The 27,733-nt window shown below is 40.0% G+C and overlaps 1 protein-coding gene across 1 annotated transcript; it reads left to right on the top strand.

The window, feature by feature from the left end:
• Window positions 1-2,022: 2,022 nt before the first annotated feature.
• EMB (embigin) lies at window positions 2,023-27,733 on the top strand. Its single transcript, XM_075269289.1, has 8 exons — window positions 2,023-2,147; window positions 16,469-16,555; window positions 20,175-20,364; window positions 21,935-22,023; window positions 23,511-23,638; window positions 25,921-26,203; window positions 27,515-27,548; window positions 27,642-27,733. The coding sequence occupies exons 1-8, from the start codon at window positions 2,057-2,059 to the stop codon at window positions 27,697-27,699; spliced, it is 960 nt and encodes a 319-aa protein (XP_075125390.1). The 5' UTR covers window positions 2,023-2,056; the 3' UTR covers window positions 27,700-27,733.

The raw sequence follows: 27,733 nt of genomic DNA, 5'->3' as shown, positions 1-27,733 counted from the left end.
CCCTGCACACAGTATTATGTCCCACTGTGGACACCCATAAACAATTATTATATTCTGGGGTCTTTTCAGACCCCAGAGTATAATAATCGGAGACCCGGGGGAATAAAAACATAAAAAACTACTGTTTCTTACCTGTCCCCCCGGCTCCTACGCTGTCGGCCTTCGCTGCCGTCCTTTTGCAATGACGTTGGACGTCACATGACCCGGGACGCAGGCCGGGTTCATGTGACGTCAGAGACATCAGACAACAAGGAAGGAGGCCTGGCCAGGATCGTGGAGAGATAAGTAACTGTGTTTTAAATGTTTCTTACCTCTCCCGGTCCGCCAATCATTATACTCGAGGGTCCAAAATGACCCCCCGAGTATAATGATAGCAGCGGTAGCGGCTGTCACCGGGCCCCTAATATCCTTGGCCCTGTGGCAGCTGCCTCTGCTTCTATGGCGGTAGGTACGCCACTACTAGGAGCTCTACAAAAGAAGACACGGCACTTGAAAACTATTCCAGCAAAATCTGTTCTAATACCCTCAGTGTCGCTTCTTCCCTTCCAGGCACTGCCGTGTACCCAAAAAACAGTTTACACCCACATGTGGGGGATTTCTGTGCCCGGGCAAAATTGCATAACAAACCGTGAGATGCATTTTCTACTTTAACCCCTTGTGTTAATTTTAGAAGTAAATTAACGTATTATTGAAAAAAAAAATGTATTTTTTTAAACTAATTTTCATCAAATAATAATGTATCATTGACATTACATAATAATATATATTAATAATCAATTTTATCAATATTTACCACTAAAATGAAGTACAAAGTGTCACGAAAAAGCATTCTGAAAATCACTTGTGTCAAGTACAGTGTCTCAAAGTTATCGCTATATAAAGTGAAATATGTTAATTTTGAAAAATTGGGTCGTGTCCTTAAAGGGTTAAGACCAGCATTCAGATCCCCAATCTTAACCCTTTCCCGACATTCGCCGTAATAGTACAACAGATGCTGGGTCTTTGATGATGGGGGCCGCTATCCTGCAGCTGAGCTGTCCTAGCAAATGGGTCTCCGCTGTATCCTATGTATTCTACAGCGGAGAACCGTCACTAATGCTCACGATCAGAGTTCGCTCTGATCGTGATCATTGCAGGCAAGGACCCTCCCACCCTAAAGTTGACAAATAGCTTCCTGGGCCAGTCCCCATTACCCTTGTACCTTTATTGCTACAGGCCAGCTCCTTCCCAATGGCCTTATAAACGCTCCTAGGATTGTGATAGCATTAGGGTCCATTCACATGAAGGAAAATGGTGAGGAATTTGGTGTGGAATTTAAGCGCTTTGTTAGCAGAAAAAGGAACCCATTGAAGTCAATCGGAAGCTTTTTTTTCAGCGCTGAAATTCCACACCAAATTCCTCACCATTTTCCTCCGTGTGATTGGACCCTTATAGCTATTGAGGCTCATCTATGACCAGTCTCAATAGCTACATAGAAAACTACCGCTCTATAAACTTATACTGTACAGTAAATGCCATAGCGAGAAAAAAAAAATCAAAAGTGCTGAACCGATGTTTTTTGCTGTTTCGTCTCCCATAAAAAATTTGAAGAAGTTAGTGTTTTTTGGTGATGTCCTTAAGGGGCTAAGACCGGCATACATATCCCAAGTATTAATAAATCAGTCCCAATGTTTCTATTGGGTAGCATCAGTATGCCTTTACAATTCTCAAGCACCCAGCTTTTCCACAGTCCTGAATAGCACATCTGCCTAGGAGTACTGGAACTATACCTGCTGCCTTGTGGGCTCTGGAAAAGCTGGGTGGCAGTCCCCATAGAAGCTATTAGGCAGGCAGCTGTCTCAGGAGCAGATGCTACTATAAGACATGGAGGTTTGCAGTGTGACCTAGAGGCAGGCAGGGATGAGGCAATGTAGCAGAGACAGTGATGTGGTAACATCCAGGAAGGTGTCCTCCATGATTCATCACACTACACCCTGCTGGGGGCTGAGGGAACTTCTGCAGAGGAGAGGAAGTGGTAGTGCACGTCCTGCTGCTGCCTACACCCTGCTCACCCGGCATGAAGCTGCGCACCCTGCACGCCCTGCTGCTGCCCCTCTGCTGCGGGGTCTTCTCTGTGGCCTCCCCGGGCATCAACTCCAACACGGCAGGTAAGTCCTCAATGTACATATAGCCCAGCATAGCCCCGGACAGACTCCATGTCCTTGACGAGCAGGAGGTCAGTGACTGCAGCATATATGTCACCAACCAGCAGTATATACTATATATACAGTGTGTGCACTATATGTAATGGGCTGCAGGGATCTCCTCTATATCCATCTAGCCAATGGGGGCTACAGTATATAAAGTATGTTATTCATAACCAGTGCTATCTATCTATCTATCTATCTATCTATATCTGTCTTATATATTATCTATTTATGTATTGTGTCTCTTATATAGTATATTTTATTTAATCATATGTCATGTTACTTATTGTATCTATCTGTGTTTCTTTATGTGTCTCATATACTATCTACCTTTTTATCTATCTATCTATCTATCTATCTATCTATCTATCTATCTATCTACTGTACCATTTATTTGTGTCAGTCTTTTACCTCTATCTATATCATGTCTTATATAGTATCTATTATCTATTTATATATTCTGTCTCATATAGTATCTATTTTTATCTATCTATCGATCTATTTATCTATCTTCTCTCTTTCTCTCCATCTCCATCTATCCATCTTTCTTATCTATCTATCTATCTATCTATCTATCTATCTTCTATCTATCTATCTATCTATCTATCTATCTATCTATATCATCTATCTATCTTTCTTATCTATCTATCTATCTATCTATCATCTATCTATCTATCTATCTATCTATCTATCTATCTATCTATCTATCTCCTATCTATCTATCTATCTATCTATCTATCTATCTATCATCTATCTTTCTTATCTATCTTTCTTATCTATCTATCTATCTCCTATCTATCTATCTATCTATCTATCTATCTATCTATCTATCTCCTATCTATCTATCTATCTCCTATCTATCTATCTATCTATCTATCTATCTATCTATCTATCTATCTATCTATCTCTATCATCTATCTATCTTTCCTATCTATCTATCTATCTATCTATCTATCTATCTATCTATCTCTACCATCTATCTATCTTTCTTATCTATCTATCTATCTATCTATCTATCTATCTATCTCTATCTATCCATCTATCTATCTATCTATCTATCTATCTATCTATCTATCTATCTCCTATCTATCTATCTATCTATCTATCTATCTATCATCTATCTATCTACAATATCTATCTATCATCTATCTATCTATCTATCTATCTCCTATCTATCTATCTACAATATCTATCTATCTATCTATCTATCTATCTATCATCTATCTATCTATCTATCTATCTATCTATCTATCTCCTATCTATGTATGTATCTATCTATCTATCATCTATCTATCTCCTATCTATCTATCTATCTATCTATCTATCTATCTATCTATCTATCATCTATCTATCTATCTCCTATCTATCTATCTCCTATCTATCTATCTATCTATCTATCTATCTATCTATCTATCTATCATCTATCTATCTATCTATCTCCTATCTATCTATCTATCTATCTATCTATCTATCATCTATCTATCTCCTATCTATCTATCTATCTATCTATCTATCTATCTCCTATCTATCTATCTATCTATCTATCTCCTATCTATCTATCTATCTATCTATCTATCTATCTATCTCCTATCTATCTATCTATCTATCTATCTATCTATCTATCTATCATCTATCTATCATCTATCTATCTATCTATCTATCTATCTATCTATCTATCATCTATCTATCTCCTATCTATCTATCTATCTATCTATCTATCTATCTATCATCTATCTATCTCCTATCTATCTATCTATCTATCTATCTATCTATCTATCTATCATCTATCTATCTCCTATCTATCTATCTATCTATCTATCTATCATCTATCTATCTCCTATCTATCTATCTATCTATCTATCTATCTATCTCCTATCTATCTATCTATCTATCTATCTATCTATCTATCTATCATCTATCTATCTATCTATCTATCTCCTATCTATCTATCTATCTATCTATCATCTATCTATCTATCTATCTATCTATCTCCTATCTATCTATCTATCTATCTATCTATCTATCTATCTCCTATCTATCTATCTATCTATCTATCTATCATCTATCTATCTCCTATCTATCTATCTATCTATCTATCTATCTATCTATCATCTATCTATCTCCTATCTATCTATCTATCTATCTATCTATCTATCTATCTATCTATCATCTATCTATCTATCTATCTATCTATCTATCTATCATCTATCTATCTCCTATCTATCTATCTATCTATCTATCTATCTATCATCTATCTATCTCCTATCTATCTATCTATCTATCTATCTATCTATCTATCTATCTATCATCTATCTCCTATCTATCTATCTATCTATCTATCTCCTATCTATCTATCTATCTATCTATCTATCTATCTATCTATCTATATCATCTATCTATCTTTCTTATCTATCTATCTATCATCTATCTATCTATCTATCTATCTATCTCCTATCTATCTATCTATCTATCTATCTATCTATCTATCTATCATCTATCTTTCTTATCTATCTTTCTTATCTATCTATCTATCTCCTATCTATCTATCTATCTATCTATCTATCTATCTATCTCCTATCTATCTATCTCTATCATCTATCTATCTTTCCTATCTATCTATCTATCTATCTATCTATCTATCTATCTATCTATCTATCTCTACCATCTATCTATCTTTCTTATCTATCTATCTATCTATCTATCTATCTATCTATCTATCTATCTCTATCTATCCATCTATCTATCTATCTATCTATCTCCTATCTATCTATCTATCTATCTATCTATCTATCTATCTATCATCTATCTATCTACAATATCTATCTATCATCTATCTATCTATCTATCTATCTATCTCCTATCTATCTATCTATCTACAATATCTATCTATCTATCTATCTATCTATCTATCTATCTATCTATCTATCTATCTATCTATCATCTATCTATCTATCTATCTATCTCCTATCTATGTATGTATCTATCTATCTATCATCTATCTATCTCCTATCTATCTATCTATCTATCTATCTATCTATCTATCTATCTATCATCTATCTATCTATCTATCTATCTCCTATCTATCTATCTCCTATCTATCTATCTATCTATCTATCTATCTATCTATCTATCATCTATCTATCTATCTATCTATCTATCTCCTATCTATCTATCTATCTATCTATCATCTATCTATCTCCTATCTATCTATCTATCTATCTATCTATCTATCTATCTCCTATCTATCTATCTATCTATCTCCTATCTATCTATCTATCTATCTATCTATCTATCTCCTATCTATCTATCTATCTATCTATCATCTATCTATCTCCTATCTATCTATCTATCTATCTATCTATCTATCTATCTATCTATCATCTATCTATCTCCTATCTATCTATCTATCTATCTATCTATCTATCTATCTATCTATCATCTATCTCCTATCTATCTATCTATCTATCTATCTATCTATCTATCTCCTATCTATCTATCATCTATCTATCTATCTATCTATCTATCTATCTATCTCCTATCTATCTATCTATCTATCTATCTATCTATCTATCTCCTATCTATCTATCTATCTATCTATCTATCTCCTATCTATCTATCTATCTATCTATCTATCTATCATCTATCTATCTATCTATCTATCTCCTATCTATCTATCTATCTATCTATCTATCTATCTCCTATCTATCTATCTATCTATCTATCTATCATCTATCTATCTCCTATCTATCTATCTATCTATCTATCTATCTATCTATCTATCATCTATCTATCTCCTATCTATCTATCTATCTATCTATCTATCTATCTATCTATCTATCTCCTATCTATCTATCTATCTATCTATCTATCTATCATCTATCTATCTCCTATCTATCTATCTATCTATCTATCTATCATCTATCTATCTCCTATCTATCTATCTATCTATCTATCTATCTATCTATCTATCATCTATCTCCTATCTATCTATCTATCTATCTATCTATCTATCTATCTCCTATCTATCTATCTATCTATCTATCTATCTATCTATCTATCTATCATCTATCTATCTATCTATCTATCTATCTATCTATCTCCTATCTATCTATCTCCTATCTATCTATCTATCTATCTATCTATCTCCTATCTATCATATAGTATCTCTCTCTTTATTTATTTCTGTTTTTCGTACACTGCTCATATATCTAATATAAAGACAGTTGAAGGTATCGGAGAATTGATCCTCTGAGATTGTTGAGGAAGGTGAGATGTCTGACATTGCCCTTCTACACTCCATCACCATTACAGTGTAACTAATACTCTCATGTTCGCTCAGCGCCAGCCAGTGGTTGTGTCGCCCACCAGGGACCCCTCCTCTCTCTGCACTGACTAGGCTCTTATTGGTTTTTATTGCATGGTAGTCTTTGATGTTATCATACAGTAGACAGACAATAGTCGCTATCTCAGGACGTCTCACACAGACAGGCCTCGTTCTTGAGGCACCTACAAGATGTCGGAGAGGCGCACTGAGGAGCCCGGTCTCACGAAAGTGTTTGCTGCTCTCGCTTTCCTGTGGTTTAACAACATAACGGACTTATTTTCCACTTATTTTAATGTTTTGTCAGATTCAGGAAATAAACTGAGGGAACGTCTACCAGCTGTGAGGTTCAGACATTGCTAGATTTTGGCAGACTAGAATGTAATATTAACTTAAAGGGATTCTACCATTAAAACATGTTTTTTTCTAATGACCACGTCGGAATAGCCTTAAGAAAGGCTATTTGTCTCCTACCTTTTGATGTGGTCTCCGCCACACCGCTCATCCAAAATACTGTTTTTTCCCCGTATGCTAATGAGTGTCCGGCAGCAATGAGGGCGGGTCCTAGTGCTCATACGCCGATGGAGGCGTCCCCGCTGCTGCCGGAACTGGGCAATCCAGCCACGCCTTCTTCCTGATCTGCCCCCTCCCCTTCTGTGTCCTCTATTTTCGTCATCATGGGTGACGCATGCGCTGTCGGCTCTGGCAGCGAGACCCTGTTAGAGCCGACTGCGCATACCGGCCAGCGGCCATATTTGCGAGGCCGCAATTGCGTGCATGCACAGTACACTCCGCTAAGTATTTGCCGAACAGAGTGTACTGCGCATGCTCAGTAAGGTCCGTACAGCCCTCCGACACGCGAGTGAACTCATCCAGGCGTCGAAGGGCTGTATGGACGGATGACCGGCACGGCGGAGACCACATCAAAAGGTAGGAGACGAATAGCCTTTCTTACTCATTAGAAAAAAACATGTTTTAATGGTAGAATCCCTTTAAAGGGTGTCTGCCAAGACCAAAATGCCTTCAAACCAATAATAGGGGATTTTATTAGAAGCAGAAAGACACTTCAGTGGCCACAAACCACTTAGGCAGTAGAGAGATAATCATCTTTTTATGAAGATGCAAGCGCATTGGGGCGTGGCCTAATTTACCAAATTTGCCTCATGTGCAGCCACAAGTGTTCTGGTTCTTCTTTGAAATTGCCCCCCGACACCACCTCCTTTACCTGTGATTGACAGTTATAGCCCCGCCTGTGTCACAGCTATCTGTAGGCAAACCTGACAAACCAAGCCCCGCCCCTAGTGCACTTACAGATATATTTCTGCTCTTGTTGGCAGCCCCTGTATAACTCTACTAGACTAGGTTTTCTGTCTATATTGTCCTATTGTTGATCCATTAAAGGATCAGAACAACGAACTGAAAAGGTAATAGAATGACAAATCTAGACAGCGCCTCCTCTGTTGGCAAAAATCCTCATTCATTGTCATGTTAAAAACAAAATTAAAGATTTCTTCCATTCTTGATTGTTTACCTTTCTGACGGAGGAGAAAGTTCCGTGCACGGATCTATCTGTGTCTTGTCTCAACGCAAGACTCTTTCCTCTGTTAGAACAAGAAAGAAGAAACCGATTGTCATATAACACAGAGACACTTATATGCACGAGACTGGACCTCCTTGTATCCAAAAGATAGATTTGTTTCTTAACCCTTTCCCATTGCAACCATTTATAATTTTTATTTTTCTACTCCCCACCTTCCAAAAAGCCTATTATGTCCCATAACTTTTTTTTATTTTCCCATTCTCCGAGCTGCATTAGGGCAGGTAAATTTATATATATATATATATATATATATATATATATATATATATATATATATATTTAGATTTTTTTTTAGTTTTAAAATATTTAGTATAGTATTAACAGGTTTAGCAGCCATGCTCCAGAGGACAGCGATCCGAAAGAACATGGTGGGTACCAATGAGCCTCCTGTGATCAGGTACAGAATCCATGTACAGTCATGGCCAAAAGTTTTGAGAATGATACAAATATTTATTTTTACAAAGTCTACTGCATCAGCTGTTCTAATGGCAATTTGCATACACTCCAGAATGTTATAAAGAGTGATCAGCTTAACAGCAATTACTTGCAAAGTCAATATTTGCCTAGAAAATGAACTTCCATTGTTGAAAATGAGGTTCCATTGTTGGCAAAAAGGCTCCAGGGCGCCCAAGAAAGACCAGCAAGCGCCAGGACCGTCTCTTAAAAGTGTTTCAGCTGCGGGATCGGGCTACCAGCAGAGCAGAGCTTGCTCAGGAATGGCAGCAGGCAGGTGTGAGTGCATCTGCACGCACTGTGAGGCAGAGACTCTTGAAGCAAGGCCTGGTCTCAAGGAGGGCAGCAAAGAGGCCACTTCTCTCCAGAAAAAACACCAGGGACAGACTGATATTCTGCAAAAGGTACAGGGAGTGGACTGCTGAGGACTGGGGTAAAGTCATTTTCTCTGATGAATCCCCTTTTCAATTGTTTGGGACATCTGGGAAACAGCTTATTCGGAGAAGACGAGGTGAGCGCTTCCACCAGTCTTGTCTCATGCCAACTGTAAAACATCCTGAAACCATTCATGTGTGGGGTTGCTTCTCAGCCAAGGGAATCGGCTCTCTCACAGTCTTGCCTAAAAACACAGCCATGAATAAAGAATGGTACCAGAATGTCCTCCAAGATCAACTTCTCCCAACCGTCCAAGAGCAGTTTGGCGATCAACAATGCCTTTTCCAGCATGATGGAGCACCTTGCCATAAAGCAAAGGTGATAACTAAATGGCTCAGGGAACAAAACAGAGAGATTTTGGGTCCATGGCCTGGAAACTCCCCAGATCTTAATCCCATTGAGAACTTGTGGTCAATCATCAGGAGACGGGTGGACAAACAAAAACCTACAAATTCTGACAAAATTCAAGCATTGATTGTGCAAGAATGGACGGCTATCAGTCAGGATTTGGTCCAGAAGCTGATTGAGAGCATGCCAGGGAGAATTGCAGAGGTCCTGAAGAAGAAGGGTCAACACTGCAAATATTGCAACGCTGCATTAACTCATTCTAACTATATAAAGATCTAACTTATTCTAACTTATAAAGATCCCGAACTCTGATCGACACTACAAGATCCCAGGTAAATTCACCTGCAGCACACCTAATGTAGTGTATTTGATATTGTGTACTAAGTGTCCTGAGGGCCTGTATGTAGGTGAGACAGGACAGTCACTTAGGATGAGGATGAACTCACACAGACATACGATTAGAGAGCAAAGAATGGACCTCCCGGTGCCAAAACACTCCTGTAATCAAAATCATAATATGACCCAGGATATGAAGATCCTGGTACTAAGGGGGAATTTCAGAGACAGAAAAGATCGCCTCACATGGGAATTTAAACTTATGACGACCCTTTGCACTCTCCGTTTAAACAGGGCCCAGGGTTTTATGGCCTTTTATAACCACTAGACACCACGTCACTGATCAAAGAAGCCATAAACCCAGAGAACTTTCCTGTGAACTGATATATATGTGTTTTTTTTTAAAACTGTTTATGTTCTGTTTTCCATCTATTTTGCATCTAACACTCCATTTCTCTGTATATATATGCCTACCTTCAGACATTGTGTTATACTATCCTGATGAAGGGACCTTTATAGTAGTCTCGAAAGCTCGATATGTCATCAAAAAACTTTTTGAGTTAGCCATTAAAAAAGGTATCAACTACTGAGGACTTCTCTCAGAAAATCTCTTTCATTTCATTCTAACTGTCAATATAAGCTTTTATTACTCATAATATGATTGCAATTATATTTCTGTATGTGATAAAAACATCTGACAAACAAACATAAAAACCAGAGGGCAGCAGATCATGTGAAAATAGAAGATTTGTGTCATTCTCAAAACTTTTGGCCATGACTGTACTTACATGAACACAATGTATCGCAGGAGAAAGACAAGTAAATTCCAAGTTTTGCACAAAACATAAAATAATTTGGTAGCAGAAAAATAATACAATCCAAAAGTGTTGAAACAGATATCAGTTAAAAATAAATGGACACATATACACATATGTCCTTCCTTGCCTGGACCTGTTCACATACGTGTGTCACAAGAGGAACAGCCTTTCACAATAAGATATTACGAAGTATTACACAGCAATGGAAACATATAGTGATACAGTATATGTGGCCACCCAGTGGTTGTTTTGTAACTTGCAGCCTTTTTGTTATCATCTTCTGATATATTTTTATTTGTTTTACTATCTTATAGAGCACCAACATATTCTGCAGCGCTTTACAAACATTGTGGTCGCTGTCCTATATAGGGCTCACACAATCTATATTCCCTATTAGTATGTCTTTGGCGTGTGGGAGGAAACCTGTGCAAACTTGGAGAAAACATACAAACTCCTTGCAGATATTATCCTTCACTATTATCTCTGTACTGTGACATCACTGTGTGTATTATCCCTGTACTGTGACATCACTGTGTGTATTATCTCTGTACTGTGACATCACTGTGTGTATTATCCCTGTACTGTGACATCACTGTGTGTATTATCTCTGTACTGTGACATCACTGTGTGTATTATCCCTGTACTGTGACATCACTGTGTGTATTATCTCTGTGCTGTGACATCACTATGTGTATTATCCTGTACTGTGACATCACTGTGTGTATTATCCCTGTACTGTGACATCACTATGTGTATTATCCCTGTACTGTGACATCACTGTGTGTATTATCCCTGTACTGTGACATCACTGTGTGTATTATCTCTGTACTGTGACATCACTGTGTATTATCCCTGTACTGTGACATCACTGTGTGTATTATCCCTGTACTGTGACATCACTGTATGTATTATCCCTGTACTGTGACATCACTGTGTGTATTATCCTGTACTGTGACATCACTGTGTGTATTATCCCTGTACTGTGACACCACTGTGTGTATTATCCTGTACTGTGACATCATTGTGTGTATTATCTCTGTACTGTGACATCACTGTGTGTATTATCCCTGTACTGTGACACCACTGTGTGTATTATCCCTGTACTGTGACATCACTGTGTGTATTATCCCTGTACTGTGACATCATTGTGTGTATTATCCCTGTACTGTGACATCACTGTGTGTATTATCTCTGTACTGTGACATCACTGTGTGTATTATCCTGTACTGTGACATCACTGTGTGTATTATCTCTGTACTGTGACATCACCATGTGTATTATCTCTGTACTGTGACATCACTATGTGTATTATCCCTGTACTGTGACATCACTGTGTGTATTATCCTGTACTGTGACATCATTGTGTGTATTATCCTGTACTGTGACATCACTGTGTGTATTATCTCTGTACTGTGACATCACTGTGTGTATTATCTCTGTACTGTGACATCACTGTGTGTATTATCCCTGTACTGTGACATCACTGTGTGTATTATCTCTGTACTGTGACATCACTGTGTGTATTATCTCTGTACTGTGACATCACTGTGTGTATTATCTCTGTACTGTGACATCACTGTGTGTATTATCTCTGTACTGTGACATCACTGTGTGTATTACCCCTGTACTGTGACATCACTGTGTGTATTATCCTTGTACTGTGACATCACTGTGTGTATTATCCCTGTACTGTGACATCCCTGTACTGTGACATCACTGTGTGTATTATCCTTGTACTGTGACATCACTGTGTGTATTATCCTTGTACTGTGACATCACTGTGTGTATTATCTCTGTACTGTGACATCACTGTGTGTATTATCTCTGTACTGTGACATCACTGTGTGTATTATCCCTGTACTGTGACATCACTGTGTGTATTATCCCTGTACTGTGACATCACTGTGTGTATTATCCCTGTACTGTGACATCACTGTGTGTATTATCCCTGTACTGTGACATCACTGTTTTTTTTTAAATGTTTGATAACCCCGTCAATAGTATTTTTGAAAATGTCAACATGTTTTTTCATATATTTTGCATCGACGTATAAAAAAACCCAAAAAATTTATCTGAAAGAATCCAAAAGAAAGCGATTGTGTTCCGCGAGGTGGTTACATAAAGTGCTGTAAAGAAACATATTTCAATAACACATTGTAGCAGCTGCTGGAACAGAAGGTCACCCCGGCTGGTCAAGGAAGCAAAACATACTTTATATCTGCCTGGAAGGATTGCGAGAGCTCCGAGACATCGCTATAATCTAGAAGTATAGAGCGGAATCTGACTTTAAAGCTGGAAAAAAAGAAAGTCCATCTACAAATAGGCTACACGTAATTACACCGTATAACGTCATCTTTCCTGACTACTTAGCTGTGAAATTCTCATGTAGCGGGTTAAATGAGACGTTAGCCAGGTCTACGCCATTCACAGCTTGCCAGTAATGTCTGCCGGCATACTACTAGATTTCTACGTGTGACATTTCTGCTGAAATGCGTCAGAGCTTATACACATGACCCTGTTACAGTTCTGCAGAAAATGGCAAGTTGGGGCAATACTGGGGTCATGTCACGTAGAGATGTACAGGTCTTATTCTAACAGAAAAAATGGTGGCAAGCTCCATCAGAAGATGTATTACAGTGTTATTTCTTCCTTAAGGCTAAAGCCCAGTGGCGTAACTACCGGCATAGCAGAGGCAGCTGCCACAGGGCTCGGGACCTTGGGGGCCCGGCGACAGCCACTACCATTGCTATCATTATACTCAGGGGTCTTTTCGGATCCCAGAGTATAATGATCAGCGGCCCAGGAGAGGTAAGAAACATAACAAACACTGTTACTTACCTCTCCATGATCCGGGCAGGCTTCAGGCCTAGTCGTCTGAAGATGAACTACTTAGAAGGCTGACAGCGTAGGAGATGGGAGATAGGTGAGTGACAGAAGGTTTTTTATGTTTTTCTCCCCCTGGGTCTGAAAAGACCCCAGAGTATAATAATTGTTTATGGGTGTCCACAGTGGGACATAATACTGTGTGCAGGGGTCACTATGGGGGATAATACTGTGTGCAGGGGACACTATGGGGGATAATGCTGTGTGCAGGGGCCACTATGGGGGATAATGCTGTGTGCAGGGGCCACTATGGGGGATAATAATATATGCAGGGGTCACTATGGGGGATAATACTGTGTGCAGGGGCCACTATGGGACATAATACTGTGTGCAGGGGCCACTATGGGACATAATACTGTGTACAGGGGCCACTATGGGGGATAATGCTGTGTGCAGGGGCCACTATGGGGGATAATACTGTGTGCAGGAGCCACTATGGGGGATAATACTATATGCAGGGGCCACGATGGGGGATAATACTGTGTGAAGGGGCCACTATGGGGCATAATAGAGCAGTATCGGTCGAGGTCGGGGGGGAAGGGGCCCATGTCAAAAATTCGCCACGGGGCCCCGCCATTCCTAGTTACACCACTGTTAAAGCCATACGAAGTGGGCCGCAGTCAAAAAGATCTGCAGGCAAAATCGCGTTGGAAACGCATAATAGTTTCTCCAGCAGCACTGATAAATAGTAAGGAGAATGTCCAGTCATCTGTCTATGAGCTGCAGCATAATCCGGCTATACGTGCTACTGGGGCAAGACCTGATATGAGCAACTCATTCACAATATGTCTGGTATAAAGCAATGCCACAAACAGAGGCTAAACCCAAAACTCTTGGACCCAAATCCTGATTCTATAGTAGAGCCCTCACCTATCATGTGCTATATAAATCACTTTTGTATTATTCATAGGGCACAAATGACTTGAAGGGAGTCTGTCAGCATGAAATTGCATTATAAACAACTCACAGTATCTTACTGGCTGTGGTATACAGTTTGCAAAGCTGGTTTTTATCTTTGTCCTTAGCTGCAATAGTCTGAAAAATAAGTTTTATAGATATGTGAATTAGCTGTTTATGTTGCATTTACTACATGCCCCTAAAGTCCTGTTAGAAGCCTTGTAGTTCCTCCTATCAAGAAGCTGAAGAACATCCCTTTGTCTGGGTTCCTGCTTCGGCAAACTTGATTAGGTGCAATACGCATGTACTGTGTATGCGCGGGACGTCACAGTACTCCTGGGAGCCCATTACAGCTAATTTACATATCTATGAAGCTTCTTTTAGCTGTGGACCAAGAAAGTAAAAACAGCTGTGGAAACTGTATACAAAGTACTAATATGTGTAGTTTATAATGAAATGTCATGCTGACAGACTCCCTTTATCAGAGTTTTCCTGTGACAGCTACCTATAGTAACACGTCTGGATGAAACAAAAACAGATCTGAAATACTGAAAGATGATTTTGCTTCTTAAAAAAATTGACCACTTTTTTGGGCTCCTTGTAATAAGCTAGTAACAGGATGTCTTATCGCTGGGATTCCCAAAAATCATCTGTTATCTTTGGAGGATAGCAAATATTACAGTTCCCTGCAGAACCACCACAGGAAAAATAGAGCATTGCACAGTTCCTATGAGCTGTCCTAGGAGAACTGGTTTACTTTATGTCCATAACCTTACAACTATTGACTGACATAGAAGGCCAGTTCCAGAAGCCAGTAGGAGATGGGCAGTTATGTGATTTATTGCAGTTGCCTCGTTGTGCGTCCATCCCTTTTAGCTATAACTAGCCAAAGTAAAAACCAGGAGCCATGGACTAGTACTAACAGGCTTCCCAGCTTAAAAATATCAGACCATGGCTGTCCCAGAGCCAAATCATTAGTGTAGATGGTTGGAGTCTGATGGTACCAGACTCTTCCCAGTACCCCTGGTGTGCTGAGGCAATTGTAAGGAGGTTTAGTGATAGCCTTTAGGTTGGCTATCCCTAAGCCCTTCCTTAGTAATAGAGAGTGGTCAATCACAATACTCCATTACTATGATAGTTACATGAAAAAACTTTATTGAAATAAATATAACCATACAACCATCTTGGCCAGTTTTACTGAAACAAACAAACAAACAAACCCCAGATCCAACGTAGACCATTGAATCCAATAGTGTGCACACAATACTGGAAACCTGCGGAGACAAACACACATACACTCACTCACATGCATAAAACTGAAAGGGTTAACAAGTGAGTTAATCTTAGTTCTTATACTCATTTGAAGATGTCTTTCCTAGCACTATGAGTCTTCCCATGCACTTGCACTGCTTGCTTGAGAATGAGTTTTTGTCACGTTTCAGTCACATAGGGACTGGAGTACAGCTGAGACATTATATTCGACTTTTTAAGAACAAGTTCTATATTTGTCTAAGACTCTATTCAGATGACCATAGGCATTTGAGTCTATTGAGGGAGCTGTGGAAACAGATATGTCCTATTTTTTTACATTTAGACAATGTATTAGTATAGCCTGGATTGTGTACAGTATATCACACAAAACATTCTCTTTCGCCAGATTGACACTTGTATCATTTTTTCAGTTCTTGTGGTCCATTGGAGAACCAAAAGAATGAAAAAAATGGGTCAGTTCTATGTCGGAGTCCGAGGGATCCCATAGGGTCCATCAGGTGTCTATCAGATGTCCATTATTTTTAGCTGAAATGACTGGATGCAAAAAGTCAGGTTTGCAGGACTTTTTCTGCACTGCAGATGTGAACGTCTTACCTGTATATATAATATGGAAACACGTATATTGCATGCATCCTATATATAAATATGGTACTCTACTGTTTGCATTGGAAGGAGAATTCATGGAGCTGTGCCGCAAGGTTTTCTTATTTATAGATCTGCGGCCCACAATGCTTTTGTTTTCCATGGACTTGGAGACGGAGGGTTAAGCCGTATAAGCTTATGGAGGACAGCGTACATTACTCAAGCTTAAAGACACAATATCGATTCCTCAGACTAAGGCTGAAGGTCAAACTGAGAACACCATGGCATTACACAAACGTGGATTTAGTCCAATGTATTGTTGTGTCTTCTCTCCCAGGTCCAAATGTGACGCCAGAGGATCCGGTGCATGATGAAGATGGCTTTTCTAATTACACCTCAGCAGAACACAGCATATCCATAACCGGTAAGACGTCATAGCGGCAGATGATGATCTATGATAGCACAGGCCATTCATCATAGGAAGGAGCTAAGTATTGATCCAGTGAAGTGTTCAATCACTTATAGGATTGATGGCTCCCTGTGGTAGGTGCATGCTGCCATTATATATAGTAGAAGGATTCGCTCCTTTCATGTCACGCAGCATAGTTTGTTTGGCCGTAATATCCAGCGTATGCCACTCATCTTATCCTGTATTTGTACAAAGCACAGTGCCACTTCTACCTATGCTGTATATAGACACTACATATTACCACTTCAGCTGTATATGAACACTACACAGCACTACATGTTATGCTATATTTGTACACTGAACAGTACTACTTCTCTTATCCTGTATATGGATACTGCACAGTACCACTTCTGTTATATCCTATATGTACACTGCACAATACTACTTTTCCTATGCTGTATACCTACACTGCACAATACTACTTTTCCTATGCTGTATACCTACACTGCACAATACTACTTCTCCTATGCTGTATACCTACACTGCACAATACTACTTCTCCTAGGCTGTATACCAGCACTGCACAATACTACTTCTCCTATGCTGTATACCTACACTGCACAATACTACTTCTCCTAGGCTGTATACCAGCACTGCACAATACTACTTCTCCTATGCTGTATACCTACACTGCACAATACTACTTCTCCTATGCTGTATACCTACACTGCACAATACTACTTCTCCTAGGCTGTATACCACCACTGCACAATACTACTTCTCCTAGGCTGTATACATACACTGCACAATACTACTTCTCCTATGCTGTATACCTACACTGCACAATACTACTTCTCCTATGCTGTATACCTACACTGCACAATACTACTTCTCCTATGCTGTATACCTACACTGCACAATACTACTTCTCCTATGCTGTATGTATACACTGCACAATACTATTTCTCCTATGCTGTATGTATACACTGCACAATACTACTTCTCCTATGCTGTATACCTACACTGCACAATACTACTTCTCCTATGCTGTATACCACCACTGCACAATACTACTTCTCCTATGCTGTATACCTACACTGCACAATACTACTTCTCCTATGCTGTATGTATACACTGCACAATACTATTTCTCCTATGCTGTATGTATACACTGCACAATACTACTTCTCCTATGCTGTATACCTACACTGCACAATACTACTTCTCCTATGCTGTATACCTACACTGCACAATACTACTTTTCCTATGCTGTATACCTACACTGCACAATACTACTTCTCCTATGCTGTATACCTACACTGCACAATACTACTTCTCCTATGCTGTATACCTACACTGCACAATACTACTTCTCCTATGCTGTATACCTACACTGCACAATACTATTTCTCCTATGCTGTATACCAGCACTGCACAATACTACTTCTCCTATGCTGTATACCTACACTGCACAATACTACTTCTCCTATGCTGTATACCTACACTGCACAATACTACTTCTCCTAGGCTGTATACCAGCACTGCACAATACTACTTCTCCTATGCTGTATACCTACACTGCACAATACTACTTCTCCTATGCTGTATACCTACACTGCACAATACTACTTCTCCTAGGCTGTATACCAGCACTGCACAATACTACTTCTCCTATGCTGTATACCTACACTGCACAATACTACTTCTCCTATGCTGTATACCTACACTGCACAATACTACTTCTCCTAGGCTGTATACCACCACTGCACAATACTACTTCTCCTAGGCTGTATACATACACTGCACAATACTACTTCTCCTATGCTGTATACCTACACTGCACAATACTACTTCTCCTATGCTGTATACCTACACTGCACAATACTACTTCTCCTATGCTGTATGTATACACTGCACAATACTACTTCTCCTATGCTGTATACCTACACTGCACAATACTACTTCTCCTATGCTGTATGTATACACTGCACAATACTACTTCTCCTATGCTGTATACCTACACTGCACAATACTACTTCTCCTATGCTGTATACCTACACTGCACAATACTACTTCTCCTATGCTGTATACCTACACTGCACAATACTACTTCTCCTAGGCTGTATACCACCACTGCACAATACTACTTCTCCTATGCTGTATACCTACACTGCACAATACTACTTCTCCTATGCTGTATGTATACACTGCACAATACTATTTCTCCTATGCTGTATGTATACACTGCACAATACTACTTCTCCTATGCTGTATACCTACACTGCACAATACTACTTATCCTATGCTGTATACCTACACTGCACAATACTACTTTTCCTATGCTGTATACCTACACTGCACAATACTACTTCTCCTATGCTGTATACCTACACTGCACAATACTACTTCTCCTATGCTGTATACCTACACTGCACAATACTACTTCTCCTATGCTGTATACCTACACTGCACCATACTATTTATCCTATGCTGTATACCTACACTGCACAATACTACTTCTCCTATGCTGTATACCTACACTGCACAATACTATTTATCCTATGCTGTATGTATACACTGCACAATACTACTTCTCCTAGGCTGTATACATACACTGCACAATACTACTTCTCCTATGCTGTATGTATACACTGCACAATACTATTTCTCCTATGCTGTATGTATACACTGCACAATACTACTTCTCCTATGCTGTATACCTACACTGCACCATACTATTTCTCCTATGCTGTATGTATACACTGCACAATACTACTTCTCCTAGGCTGTATGTATACACTGCACAATACTACTTCTCCTAGGCTGTATACCTACACTGCACCATACTATTTCTCCTATGCTGTATGTATACACTGCACAATACTACTTCTCCTAGGCTGTATGTATACACTGCACAATACTACTTCTCCTAGGCTGTATACCTACACTGCACAATACTATTTCTCCTATGCTGTATGTATACACTGCACAATACTACTTCTCCTATGCTGTATACCTACACTGCACAATACTACTTCTCCTATGCTGTATACCTACATTGCACCATACTATTTCTCCTATGCTGTATGTATACACTGCACTATATTATACGCTGAGATTTTTCTGCAACTTTTCTTTTTTTTACGCCATTCTCGCCACTTTCTTGTAAAGGGGGCATGACGGGGGCGTATACTATGCGGGAAGTCTACGTTGACATACATTTCCTTCTAGGTGCATCCTGCACCAGTGACGGAGCTATGAAGATTGTCATAAATAATGTCAGTCTTGATAAATCTGCCCTATTACTTCCACACCCTTCCTGCCCTTCTGTAGTCTACCATTTTTTGGAAGGAGTGTGGGATCATGGATCTATATATCCTCATTTCTGCACATACTGTAGTGATTATTTTTTCATCAGTGATCCTTATGACCACCATATCCTGAGCACTATAAGAGACTATGTTGAGTATTATGCCCCCCCCCCCCCTACAGTGTACAAGTTCACAATTGTCATATAGGGGCAAAGATACGAAACGCAAGTCCTACAACATCCAAGAGTCCCACAAATAACACACCTGGCCCCTTACTTACCATTCTGATTTTTGACTTATATCTAACACTTATTTTATGACAGGTTTTTCTGCCAAAGACATTAAGAAGGATATAATTGTATATGACGAGCCCCGTCTGAAGCTGGAGTGCAATCTAATTGTCGAATCCAATTATTTAGATGTAAATGTTTCATGGAAACATGGAGAAGAACTAATTCGTAGCGACTTGTACACATCCAATAATACAGGCAACCAATGGCGGACCACATATGAGTGAGTATAATATATTTGTATATCACCTCTGACCATGGGAGAACTTCCCAGGAGAAGGAAAGCAGATGTACCTGGCAACCAGCAGTTTCTTTCCTTGATCAAGTATTGTAGGACATCTGCCTTACGTTAGACCAGAGGGACTGGCCAACCATCTGACTTTCTCCAGATGGAAAGATAAGGTCCAGGCTGATGGATTTCATGGTGTTTGGTATCTTATTTCTCCTTTATTGTGATAGAGAACATGTGCTTGCTCGGGCAAACTAATAATACATGTGTGGGCACTGAGGTTAGTAGAGATAGCTGTTGGCTAGATGCTAATGTGTATGGTTGGCCAGTCTGCAATGGTCAACCATGTTCTCCATCTACAGTTCCCACTGAAGAATGACCTGTCATGTAAGAAGCAGCATGGTGGCTCAGTGGTTAGTACTACAGATGAATAACCCAGTACATAACAAACTAGGGATTGTTCTAAATGTACCAAAAATTATGGGTTTGGCCAAACTCAATTTTTTGTGGTTTTCCACCCATGAATCATTGTCATAGTCTGGAGTCTCACAAGAGACCAGACTATAATAGTCGGAGACCTGGGGAAGGGTGGAAAGAAATGCTTCCATCTTTCCTAACCACGTCACTCCAATCCGTTGTGTTCTGGCCTTCTGCGTGATGTCATTGGCCCCAGATCACTGCTGAGGCTTGGTATCAAGAAAGAAAACCAGGTGCCGATACCTGGAGAGATGAGTATGAATTGGAGCTACGACTATTATCTGTTTGCTTCTTAAGGAGGATCTTTCACATTCTCATTGATATGCGGTATTATATCCCTCTAGAGAGCTGACAGTGTACTGAATTTAGCAGACCGTTGACTTTCCCGATATGTGCTGTGGTGCTAGAGGTATCGGCTCCATAATCTCCCACACTCAAAAAGGACAGGCCTTACTGCCGATCATCATCATTGGGTTGTGAGGAATGACCCTCCTAACACTACAGGTCTAAGTACTGTTAGGAGGGTCGTTCCTCACAGTCCTGCGATGATGCCAGACTGCAAGGCCAGCTCTTCTGACTGTGGAGAGATATAGGTGCCGAAATTAACGATACCGACATCTACATCACCGGGGCGCATACGAAGAAAAGCCAACAGTGTGCTGAATTCAGTGCACTGTTAGCGGTATATAATATTGCACAATGATGAGGATGTGAAAGGTCCTAAAAGGTCCTAATATAATAGAACTTCTGGTTCAGACCAAGGTTCATCCATCTTTGGTTAGCACTTATGTTTCCATGGGTTTCATTTTGGCACTCTAGTTTTTCTCACCCTCTCAAAAAAAGTTGAACTAGGAAATTAAACACAATATAATATAGTAACCACAATAGACCAAGAACCGAAACGAGTAATATCCATATAGTACAGTGGAAATGGCGCTATATCTTAAAAGGGAAGTGTACAATAGAGCAGTAGATAGGTTTTTCATCACTCGGCATGTTGGCTCCCACTTATCTCCCAAGGCACCCCATAGCTGTGCCCCTACTTATTAAATATTCTAAACTTTTACCTTGACTTTTCTTTCCACAGGTTTGTAGTAACGGACACAAACAAGACCGGAGACTACAGGTGTATTTTCAGTTCGGCCACAGCGGTAATTGGGACATTTAGAGTACAAGGTGAGACAAAATATCTTCTCCGTTCTGTCTTCTGAGGTTACGAAAGGATAGATTCTGATAGATTGGAATTTTTTGGTTTTCTGATGTAGATTTACCAAAATTTTGCAACACCGTAATGTATACTACTAGTGAAAACTTAGATTTACATATGATTTATAGGGTGCGCTTTATAAGGGCCTATATGTTCTAGATATGTTGCAGAGCTTTATGGCAGATTTCATTGCAAAGCAAAAAGTTTACGTCAAATCCAGAGCAACGTCAGCAGCCAAGTCGGGTCATACTAAGTAGTCCTTACAGAAAAGTGGCTAGGTTGGTTGCTCAAAGGTTATTACCATCTTGGGCCTTCTGCCTCTTTGAGGTGGTCAAAAGTAGCATAACTCATGTAGTAGTACATAGAAGTTATGGAAACAGTGTAAAACAGCAAGCTACGCTGTTTCCTTCATTCCAGTTGATCTCTATAAGAGTTACAGAAACCATTTAGAATGGTAACATTGGGTCATTTCCATAACTCCTGACCAAGTGGTCAAGAGAACAAGCTCCTTTGGGCTAAAATTGGCCAAAACCACAGAGGCCCAGATTTACGACTAGTTAGATGGTGTAAACTTACACAGGGACAGGGGCGTCTTCAGGGGTGCCTTGAAGACCTGCCAGGGGACAGCAACCCTTTGGTTGGAAAGGTGAACACATGTCTTCACGCAATATTATCTATGCCCTTAGAAAGTTTTTTGTGTTTTTTTCAGTAAAAACTATTTGGGAGTGATGTCCCAAGGAATTTTTTTTTTTCTCCAGGGGTGCTCTTTGTCTGAATAGGTTGGAAAACACTTTTGGAGACAGTCTAGTCTAAGAGTCTACCACCTATTAGTTGGCTTACTTTGAGCTAGAATTTTGCAACACAAATTTGGCACATCTTTAGAGCATCAAAGCGCTTTTAAGACATGCCCCAATTTCTAAGAGTCCGCACCCACATATCTAGGAATTTAAAATATTTAATCTAAACTACATACACTAAGATGCGCCATCTTTATGCCAGTGTTTAGTCGTAACCACAATATCTAATCTTGGCCACCGTTTTTGAGGGCACACGATGACTATACAATGAAATCTTCCCTTTTCTCCGACAGTGTCTGGGTATAATCTTTCCCAGCAGGTTGTACTGTGACCATACACTGACCCTATTATTTAAGTCTCTGTCGTCCTGCCAGACAGCTCTCGCCCATTGAGTTATGGATACCACAAGTTGTCCTGTGCTATCTGGCTCCAACACAAGTCCTGTAGGTTGGATCCTCCATGGATGTTTTGGCACAGCCTTCTAGCAATCATGATTTGGAACTGGTTAATGTCGCAACCCCATAGATGACATTAAATGCATTAGGTCTCCCCTCTTGTTGACCAATACCTGTAACTATATGATAAGTGCTAAGTCATTCATGGGTTTGTTCTGTTATTTTTTTCATGATTTCATGTACTGATATCTTTCATGTTTTTAGTGCCTCCAGTTCATGGTGGAAACAAGGCTTTGATCACCTACAATGGAGATGAAATAGTTCTTAAATGCGATGTCTCAACTTACAAACCCCAGCAATGGTTATGGTACAAAGTGAATGGGAGTGAGCGGGTAAGTTACGATACATTGCATCTCAGGAGTTGTACTTTATTGTATGACATTATCACAGAGGGTGCGAAACTATCCCAACTCTAAGAGTAAGGATGTCCACTATACTATAAGATACTATAAGGACGTCCACCATACTATAAGATACTATAAGGACGTCCACTATACTATAAGATACTATAAGGACGTCCACTATACTATAAGATACTATAAGGACGTCCACTATACTATAAGATACTATAAGGATGTCCAATATACTATAAGATACTATAAGGATGTCCACTGCACTATAAGATACTATAAGGATGTCCACTACACCATAAGATACTATAAGTAGAGATGAGCGAACAGTAAAATGTTCGAGGTTCGATATTCGTTTCGAGTAGCCCCTCAATATTCGACTACTCGAATCGAATATCGAACCCTATTATAGCCTATGGGGGGAAAATGCTTTGTTTCAGGGGTAGGCAACATTCGATAAAATTATACTTACCAAGTCCAGGAGTGAGGGTCGGGCTGGATCCTCTGAGAAGTCTTCTCCGTGCAGCGTCCCCGCGGCGTCTTCTGGCTCTGAATTCACTCTGCCAGGCATCGTGCCTGGGCAGAGCCGACTGCGCATGTCTGCACTACAAGCGGACATGCCTGGCAGAGTGAATTCAGAGCCGGAAGACGCCGCCGGGAAGCTGCACGGAGAAGACTTCTAAAGGTAGGAGAAGAACCAGTATTGATTGGCCGACTGTATAGCATTCGGCCAATCAATGCTGGTTCTGCATTGAACTTTTCCATTCGAATAGCGAGTGGTACTCGATCGAGTACGAGTATTTTGAATACCGTAATATTCGATCGAATACCTACTCAATCGAGTACTACTCGCTCATCTCTAACTACAAGGATGTCCAGTATACTAAAGGACGATAGGCTAATAGAACTCTCCTACAGTGACACACGTAACATCCACCAGAATCACTAGCAATGGATCAGATATTCATCTGTCCATCAAATACATCTGCTGATATTCTGGTTGAATGTCCAGGTTGGGACTTGGGAGTGACCCTGATGACACTTTCACCCTGGAGACAATGTACCAGATCCAGGACCTGATAACTCATGGAGACCAGATCTTATCCAAATGTGGTTGAGTATTGGAAATAGTGTAATAGGCATTTCTTGTGCCAGACTTCATCTGCCCTATGCCAGAGTAAGATGCACCTAATGTATTGAAGGGACAGAACCCATTCAACCTAGCCCTACAGATAGATATGTTAGGGTCACCGGAATCAAACTGTGTTTTTTTTTCTGCTGCCGAGATTTTATCTATTTTCAAATGAGCTCCTTGTAGCGACAAACAGCGATCTCTACTTCTGTCCCTCTCATCAGTTCTATCTGGTGTTTTGTTATTGTGGACTTTGCCTCTCATCCCAGGCCTGGGGTATTTGTAGTACGCCTTAAAATACCTGACCAACTTCCTGCCTTAATCCTGGTTACTCTATATGGTTTCTGAACCTCTCTCCTGGTTATAACCAGCAACTATGTTTCTGATAACAGTCCAGAACTCCTACCCACTACCATCCTGTGTGTTCTGTTGCCCACTACCATCCTGTGTGTTCTGTTGCCCACTACCATCCTGTGTGTTCTGTTGCCTACTACCATCCTGTGTGTCCTGCTTTCTACCTCTGTAGCTATTTTCATGTGTCCTGCTACCCAACCTGCTATTTCATCACTTCTTTTCCACTTTCCACTCCAGGACCTCCTCTTGTCTGGTCTCCGCTGTAGTTTCCAGCAGATTACAGATTCTAGTCACAAGGCTACAGTATCTTATCAAAGATATCACTTTATGTTTACTGACTCTGAACCTTGCCACTTTCTATAAAGAACATGTGCATGGTGTGTTATCATTGTACACACAGGACATACCATCACTAAGGTCTAATAGATTATTTGGGAATTATTCCTGAAGAAATGGACCTCAATGGGTGCTGGGTGTCAGACCCCCACCAGTCGTATACTTTTGACCTATCCTTAGTATTTATAGTACAAATATTTTTTAGTCTGGAAAACCCCTTGACTTGTAAATAGCTGGATCCAAAGTCACCTTCGAATGAGATTGTCTTCTGCAGGACCGTAATGGATTATTGTGTCAGAGCATGGACCCACTGTAGGATCTTCTGAGCCTCCGGTGGGCCACCACAACCCTGTCAGTAATAATATCCTGATTAAAAGCAGTATATTGACTTTTTGTGCTTTGCTTTGTCTCTGCTCCTCATGACCTATTTCTTCTACTGTAGGTACAGCTCAATTTCTCTTTGGATCCCAAAAGATATAAAGAACTTAGCGAGAAACGCAATGAAACAAAGCTGCACATTTCGAACCTGTCTGAAAATGACGGCGGCACCTACGTGTGCCGGGCAGTTTTTAAAACTGTAGAAAGTGAAGGCCAAGTTGAGATTGCGGTTCTTAGTTACTTGGTTCCTCTGAAGGTCTTCCTTGTCATCGCTGCAGAAGTTGTAATCTTAGTAACCGTGATACTAGTCTACGAGATAATGAGTAAGAAGAAGCAGAGTCAAGAAGGTAAGAAATGGCTTCTAGTTGTGGAAAAATTGACTTGGGTTAGTGAAGGAGTTGCAGGGTATCATGGTGATCTTTGGACATGCGACGGGAGTGGATGAGATATTCTGGTCAACCTTGGCTCATATCGAAGCAGTGTGCACGCCTCTAGTAAAGATATGCCAAATTTGGCATGCAGCATCAGTCACTGTGATAAATCTGGTGTAGTTTCAGGCTGCTTGTCTAAGGTTGTACTGACTATTAGTAAATATGGGTCATAGTGTATAGTATAAACAGTTGGGGAAATTTATGAAGACGGACATTTCTTACTCCAGTCTTAATAAAATCCTGCACAGCTAGAATTCCTAATAGGCTCTGGTGTCTTAGTAACTCTTACCCATGGGAAGAATATGCAAATCTGACTTCCATGATGTAATTAGGATGTCAGTGCCTCAAGTAGGCACACCAATAGAGGGCGCTGACTGAGAATGTGCAAGTCTAACTTCCATGATGTAATTAGGAAGACAGAGTCTCAGTCAAACACACCTATACAGGGTGCTCCCTTTAACATCATGCCGACCTTCTCAGAGGCCTTTGTTTGCAATGATGTTGGGATTATTACCAGGTACAGTCCCTCATCCAAGGACAGCTGTTTCGATGTGTTGCATCTCATCAGCTTGGCGCAGTGAGGACTGATCTGGCAGAGGTGAGAGGCTTAGACAGGGTTGAAGGGATATCGTCACTCCATAGGGAGGGACCACCAAATAGATGTTTGGAGTCTTATTAAGCCATGAGAGCTCCACTGCAAAGGAACATGGGAAGAATATGCAAATCTGACTACATCATGGAAGTCAGATTGGCATATTCTTCCCATGTTCCTTTGCATGTTCCTATGGAGTGATGATATCCCCTTAACTCTTACCCAAGTAGGTTTGCCTGAACTCAGATCTGGTTTTCTGATGTGAATTTCCAGCCCACCTAGATTCCTATCCTGATCTACTCAGCGAGCCACGCATAGGAGCTGTGAGCCATGCACCCTGCACCAAAAATGAGCTAACTTTCTTGGACTCAACCTTAGCAACGTTCAGTTACATTGTTGCCAAGGAGAAACTTTAGAGCCTGTTTTCCATTAAAAAGATATAAAATAGGTTAATAAAGTATATTACAAAAATGTTCCCAATACACCCTGCTACACAACTGTAATAATAACATGTAAGGACATCTATGCTATAAGAATATCATACCTTATATCTTAGCACTGTATTGTGTGCTGTGTAACGTTCTAGCTTAAGTAAGTATTGGAATTCACTGATTTTTCATATCTTTTTCCTACAGATGTCAAAAAAGACTATGAACCAATGGCGCAGCTGTAAGAATCCTTCTCCAGTATTTCCATAGGCACATAGCTCTTCCTATATGTCTTGGACCCATTACATGTTATCACTTTTTCTTTCCACTTTAGAAAATCTGAGGACAGCAGCCTTGCTGAAGCCAGCACCACAAGGCAGCGGAAGGTGTAATACTATGGCGATATCATTTAAAGGGAGCATACGG

Source organism: Leptodactylus fuscus, chromosome 1 (genome assembly GCF_031893055.1).
Source record: "Leptodactylus fuscus isolate aLepFus1 chromosome 1, aLepFus1.hap2, whole genome shotgun sequence".
NCBI classification, from domain to species: domain Eukaryota; kingdom Metazoa; phylum Chordata; class Amphibia; order Anura; family Leptodactylidae; genus Leptodactylus; species Leptodactylus fuscus.
This window is presented reverse-complemented; position numbering and strand designations above follow the sequence as displayed.